The sequence below is a fragment of the Otolemur garnettii genome, unplaced genomic scaffold, assembly GCF_000181295.1.
Source record: "Otolemur garnettii isolate 467f Iridium unplaced genomic scaffold, OtoGar3 scaffold00044, whole genome shotgun sequence".
Classification (NCBI taxonomy): Eukaryota; Metazoa; Chordata; class Mammalia; order Primates; family Galagidae; genus Otolemur; species Otolemur garnettii.
This window is the reverse complement of record NW_003852439.1, coordinates 11,533,656-11,540,450: the sequence shown is the minus strand read 5'-3', so window position 1 is coordinate 11,540,450 and position 6,795 is coordinate 11,533,656. Positions and strand designations below refer to the sequence as shown.

At 51.4% G+C, this 6,795-nt stretch overlaps 1 protein-coding gene across 1 annotated transcript in view; it reads left to right on the top strand.

Moving 5' to 3' along the window:
- Positions 1-1,366: 1,366 nt before the first annotated feature.
- Positions 1,367-6,795, top strand: part of EEF2KMT (eukaryotic elongation factor 2 lysine methyltransferase) — a 10,349-nt gene continuing 4,920 nt past the window's right edge. Inside the window, exons 1-4 of the mRNA XM_003790850.3 lie at positions 1,367-1,465; positions 3,491-3,553; positions 5,227-5,307; positions 6,557-6,658. Of these exons, the coding sequence (XP_003790898.1) occupies positions 1,370-1,465; positions 3,491-3,553; positions 5,227-5,307; positions 6,557-6,658 (342 nt within the window). The 5' untranslated portion in view covers positions 1,367-1,369. The remainder of the gene's footprint in view (positions 1,466-3,490; positions 3,554-5,226; positions 5,308-6,556; positions 6,659-6,795) is intronic.

Genomic DNA, 6,795 nt, shown 5'->3' with positions numbered 1-6,795 from the left:
GAGAGAATAATTGTATTCAATTAGAATTAATTCCCCTCTCTTGTTCTCATGGTAGAGCAGGACTCAAGTGTTTCTCATCCAAAAGAGGTAATAACATTTAATCTGTCTCCTCATCTACCTTCTGCAAGGATATTTAATCAAATTAGCTCTTGGGACTCTTCTACATGGAATTTTATGAGGGATTTGCAAAGGTAAATGTTTCAGACTTGGAACACAGTTCAAGTTCCAGGGATAGCATCAGTGAGTTTCAACTCAAGATATAATAACCTTAAACTGATTTCAATATCAAGAAAAACTTTATTTTTTCTTTTCCAATCTGCCATCCCCACCTCTGTACTACCCACCCCCAGGAAGGGATGCCTTTCCCTGCAAGATCAAAACTCCTACAGCGGAAGATATCGCTGTTGTATTTTTATACTCGTGTGATAATTACTTCAGGGTTTACTTCTCCCACGAGACCCCAAATCCCTGGAGGACACAGAACACATCTGGTTTTCTCACTGTTACATCTCCCAATGCCTAACAGCGCCAGCGCCTAACACATAGTAGGTGCTTAACAAGTATTTGGTGAAGGAAAAACTGTTCAATGACAAGCCCAAAGGCTAGGGGGAGAGGGGAGTACTCTTTCCTGCCTGATCCCAGAGGGGTGGCACTGATGAAAAGGAAGATAGGATAAGGGCAACAGGACCCCATATGGCCCCTTCCAGAAAGACCCTCCTGAAAGTGCAGGACCAACAAGAATGATTACGCTGGTCAGGACCTGACACCACCCGCCCCTCGCCACCCAGCCGGACCGCAGACTTGGATTCAGCCCCACCCGAAGCTCCTCCAGCCTCTGCCCCTGCTCCTAGGCCTGCCTCAAACCCTCCTCAAGTAAAGGCTCCTGAGCCCTACAAGACCGAGACCTCTCCCCAAACCCCACCTCGCGCGTCCCAAGCCAGGTCCTGGCCAATCTCAAGCACCTGGAGCATCGCTTGGCCCCACCCTAAGCCCCGCCTCCCGGGTCCTGGGCCCCGCCCCACGCCGGACCCTCTCTAAGCTCCGCCTCCAAGCGTCTGGCCACGCCTCAAGGCCCAGCCTAAGCTCCACCCACAGTTCCGACGCCTGAACCTACTCCGTTCTGGCCCCGGCCTGACCCTGTCTTCTGAGGTCTGTGCCCCGCCTATCGGACCCGAGCATCTCTAGCCCCGCCCTAATTCCCGCCTCACCGAGCTGGCCCCGGCAAGGCCCCGCCCACATGACCCTCCTAACCCCGCTCCAGGGCCTGCCCCTAGGGCCCGGCCCACCTCCTCCCGGCTCCCGCCTGGCTTCCGCCTCCCGGGTCTCCCGGCAACGCCGCGGCCCCGCCCGCCATGGCCCCGCCTTCGCCATGGCGCCGGAGGAGAGCGCGGGGACTGAGGGGCTGCTGCGGAGCTTCGAGCGCCGCTTCCTGGCGGCGCGCGCTCTGTGCTCCTTCCCCTGGCAGGTGGGCGGCAGGCAGAACCTGCGGGGTGGTGCGGAAGGCCGTGGGGCGGCAGGGAGGGCCAGGCGGTCTCGGGTCTCATGGCCCCGGCTCCGAGTGGGTCCCACAGAGTGAAAGAAGGTGGCGCTTCCTCCCAGCTCCCTTTTCAGTTGGGTTTTTAGGTTCATGGACGGTTCACGATCATTTTCATGCCTTTTTTTTTCTTTTTAAGCCAATGATTGTCCTGATCACTGGGACAGAGCTGTCCTCGCCCATTCTAAAACGCCACGTGCTCGAGACAGCAACGTTCTCCCGAGCGCAGTGACCAGGTCACAGGCCATCCCACCCCTATCTTCAGTGTTGTCTTTTGTATATCGGGCACTGGACAAGCTCGCGTCAGAGGCAACTTGAGGGTCCTATGCCTCTTACGGGACAGGCCAAAGGGGTGGTCTCCCCTCACCCGGGAGACCTGCCGCTCTCAGAATGGGCAGATGGCCTGGCACCAGCCTCCCTCCGCCAAGAGAGTGACTTAATGAACTCTGCCTTGTTCATAATTCATTTTCAGTGAGCTCACTGGGATGAGTCAGTCTGGATACATATTCCTCCCTGGGTTTGCCTCATCTTAAGGGATGGTCATTAGTCATCTGTGTTATTTCATTACCATCAAACATTTAGATCATTTCTGGTGAGGAGGGGTATGTACATTTTCAACCCTAACGCTTCATAATAGCATCCATAGGATCCCATTCAATATCTCCTATAATTTTTCACATGCCCATAATACATGCTTCCTTAGGCACACCCACAGCACCCATGAGGTGGGTACTATTATTGTCACTCACATCTAACCAGAGAGCTTGACTGAAAGGAGAGTGCAGTAGTTGGGAGTTCAGACCTAGGAGACAGCCATTTTGCTTTGAGTCATGGTTTAGCCTCCTATATGCTCTGTGACCCTGGGCAAGTGACTGCATCTCTCTGTGCTATCATTTATTAGTAAAATGAGAGATAAAATGGATAAAATGATACCTACCTCATAGGATTGTTGTCCCCATGACTTGACTACAAAAGCCCAAGAATCAGCGCCTGGCTCGTGGTCAATGCATGTTAAGTGTTAGCTAGTATTTTTATTACACTCAGTCACCAAATGGTTGTTGAATGCCTTCCATGAGCCAGGCATCAGGGATCAGTAGTTCACATTACAGATGAGGCCCAACTTGTATGGGAGAACCAGAGAATAACAAACAAACAAGAAAGCACCAAATGAGAGTGGCTATAAAGCTAATAGAACAGAGAGATGGACAATGGAGCAACTGGGGCGGGGTGGGGGTGGGGGGTGTCAAATCATCAAAGTAGAGAATTCAAGGAAGGCCTCCCAGAAGAGTGAAGCAGCGGCCATGGGAAGGTCTCGGTTGTGGCACTGTGGTGGGAGCAAGTCAGCTGTGATTAAACAGTAAGACAAGGGGGCCAGTTTGGCCGGAGTACAGTGAGCAGGGATGGACCAGAGTGGGGGGAGAAAGGTCAGAGAGGGCCTGGGCTAGGTCTTGTGGGCCCCTTAAGGCATGGTAAGGAGCTCAGAAGCATTGAAGTCACTTGCTCTGTGTTGCATACCAGCTGAGCTGGTCCATCTGACTCAAGCCCCTGTAAGAGAGGACAGCATAACCTGGCCTGGCCTGGCACTTGCACGTTCTTCATTTTCTCTTTAAGTTAGTGTCACATCTCAGGCAAGCCCATCAGGTCTTGGTACTATGACACTCCTGGGAATTCCTGGCTGCCAGTTCAGCCACAGAGCTAGTCTCTGACCCAAGTGACAGCTGAGCAGCCAGGGTTAATGCAGACCAACAGTCAGTCTTCCAACGGTCTTCCTGCCACTTATCCAGGTGCAACCTATAACATCTGAAGGTCAGGCTGTCCACCGCTGTGGTTTCCACTTCCGATTAGCTCCGGGTCCCTGGGGAGAGATCACTTAGTGCTTTGCCAACACATTCTATTGCATGTTTAATGTTCCTGTGAAAATGCCCTTGAGATTTTTCTCTCTCCTGCCCCACATAGAGCCTAGAAGAGAAATTAAGGAACTCATCAGATTCTGAGCTGCTGATGGATATTTTGCAGAAGGTAAGAATCCCAGGATCACTGGAGCACCTAACCCATCCTTCTGCCTCGCCCTGGTACCTAACAGGAAACGTGCTGGAAAGCCACAAGTGCATTTGTATCCCTTAAAAACCTCTGTGTTCAAAGGACAAAACCCCATTGTTTTCTTAGATGGAGACATCAGAATATACTAAAATCCGTATGAGAGAAGGGAATCTAGGGAATGTTTTTTAAACCATTCACATGAAAATCAGATGACAGGTGTGAGGATGGCTTTTAGCATTTGGTAGCTGCTCAGAGACTTTCTTTTTGCATTTAAGGAAAAAATACAGAGGCCCATCCTCCCCACTGATGTCTCCCTTCTAGAAGGAGATGGGTCCTTGCTCTGCCCAGTGTGTGATTTGGACTCTGAAGTGCATCTGGCATGCAGGTAGAGGCAGGACCACCACCCAGCCTGGTCTGACCCCACCCTAACCCTGGCCATGTGGGTCAAGTACAGATCACACTGCATTCTGGGTCTTCACTCTGGGCCCTGGACAAGTGACTGCATCTCTCTGTGCTATCATTTATTAGTAAAATGGAGGATAAAATGATACCTATCTCATAGGATTGTTGTCCCCATGACTTGACAACAAAAGCCCATGAATCAGTGCCTGGCTCATGGTTAATGCAAGCCCCTCTGAAAAGCCAGAGCTGCACACTCCCTCCTCAAAAAAGTGCACCAGGAGAATACGTTTTGCATACAAACTCAGAAGGTCCAGACATCTCTGCTCACAACCACCAAGCCAATCCAAGGATTCTTAATCCCACATTAAGAATTCCTATGCCAGAGGGTGAACCAAGATTATCCCCATGAGCTGGGCACCATAGCTCAGTAGTTAGTCAGCCCTGCAAACTGGGGGTGGCAAGTTCAAACCTCACCTGGACCTAATAAAAAAAAAAAATTATCTCTCTGGGCAAGATGCACCCAGAACAGGGAAGACTTTCAGGGCACTTCAGCAGTTCAGGCTGTGATCACAGAAGTACTTGAGGTCATCATCTTGCACCCTGCTCATTTCCACCTTGAGCTTCACCCCTGAAGTTGGAGGAACATAAAATGTACGGTGAGCTGCTTTAAAACCTAGCACTGTGCAACTAGAAAGCCCCTAAAGGTCCTGTGTGTTGTGTGGGGCATTTTGTTGCCCTTGGGCAAAATCTGCATCCCTCCTGGACAGCAGGCCCTAGTGACACTCCCTTCTCTCCCCAGGCACAGTTTCCCCACCTGTCCTCACCTCTGCAGCTTCAGTCACTCTATCCTCTTTTCCAGCTGCTCCCTCTGCCTGGAGTTCCTATGTTCGGCTTCTCTAGGTTTCAGCTGCAGTATCACCCTGAGAACCTTCCGCTCCATCCTGTCCCCAGAGATGCAGGCTTCAAACAGGGCACATGGGCCAAGCAGGCCTTCCCAGTTTGGGTTCCTGCCTCTTGCAGGAGCCAGACCATTGATGACTGCCCTCACTACAAACTCTACTTCACACTGGCCACAGTGGGAGGAAGGGTGCTGGGGCCCAGGTGCCCTGCTCTCCTGCCCAGAATGGCTGCCAGAAATCCTGCCACAGCCTGTGCCATTGTAGGGGGAATGTTTTAGGAAAGCGCTTATATCTTAAGACTGAATCTTTAGATGCACATGTCTTTCTATAACATTTTGTGCTTTGTGGTAGACGGTGAAACATCCTCTGTGTGTAAGGCACCCACCGGCAGTGAAGTATGTCCGGTGCTTTCTCTCGGAGCTCATCAAAAAGGTCAGTCATTAATAGTGACCACCCTGTCACCAGACAGCCTGGCTGCCTTGCAGGGACTTGGCTGGCTGCCTAGAGGTGGTCCTTGTCTGCCAGAACCCATGTCTTCCCCATGTCCTTTGCCTGCTTGGAGAAGCACTGCACAGCAGGATCTCCCTGGGTCCCTCTGGGTTCGAGCAAGGGGAGGCAGTGCAGGAAGGAAAGGCTGAGGCCAAGGTCTCTCTCCCTCATGTGCCACAGCAGCCGCTTCTCCATGGGGCCCTGCTCCTACCACACAGGAGTAGGTAGGAGTCTCTTTCCTGCCAGGCAGCCCCAGCCCCAAGGTGCTATAAACCTCACCTCACCCTGCCCTGCCAGCTCAGCCTTGGCATTGCCCCAGCTGCCCAATAGAAGTCATAGCTCTTGCATACCTTCCAGTTTAGCTCCCCTTGTTGTGTTCTCCCCCACTGAACTAGCTGGGATGGGCGCTTTTGCTGACAGGATGGATTTTTAAGGATGAGCGCAAACCTCCTGGGTTTGACATTGGATGTCAGAGAGGTGATCCTCAGTGGTCAGTAGAACTGCTGTGGCCAGCCACTGAATACAACAGCCACACCTCACCCAGGTTTAGCAAATAAATAATCCCTGGTTCAATGGTACCCGTCCCTGCAGCCCTTACCATCAGGGTGAGTCCAGGTTACTGCCAGGTCTCCCCCAGCACTGCCAGGACAAGGTGGCCAGGGGGTGCAGCTTTACAAAAGCCATACCCTCAATGTGGAGTGACCATCCCTGTGGCTTTGCCAAGAACTCACATCCGAGCACCTTTTGTTTTCTCCACCCAGGACAGCTAATACCACCCAGTGCTCTGTCTCCATCACTTGGCAGCGCCTATGGAATCCCTTCTCTAGATTACCCCTAACCCTCTCCATACCTCTTGAGGTACCCCTACAAGTCCCCTGACCAAATGATTTTTTTTTTAAGAGACGAGTTCTCACTATGTTTCTCAGGCTGGACTTCTGGGCTCAAGTGATCCTTCTACCTCAGCCTCCCAAGTAGCTGGAAATATAGGTGTGCACCATTACACCTGGCCAAGTGAATCTTTTATATCCCAGTTGGCCAATATTTCATCATTCCATCCCAAATATCCCCCTCCAAAGTTGGTAAAAATCATCTAGCCATCAGAACTACTGGAACTGGAATTTTAAATTTGTTTTAAATTTATGATGGGAAGCCTAATCCTCTTGGCTAAAGCTCTTGTGCTATACACCCCCAGCACGAGGCTGTCCACACCGAGCCATTGGATGAACTATACGAGGCATTGGCAGAGGTCCTAACCACCAAGGAGTCCATCCAGGGCCACCGGAGCTATCTGCTGGTATGAGATGTGCATGCTTCTCCCCCACATAGGCCAGACTTGACTTGTCCTCCACAGACAGAGTTAAAACCCAGGCTCCAGTCAGCCTCCTGTGTGTTCAAATCCTGACTCACCAATTCTGTAATTTATTTTTTTTT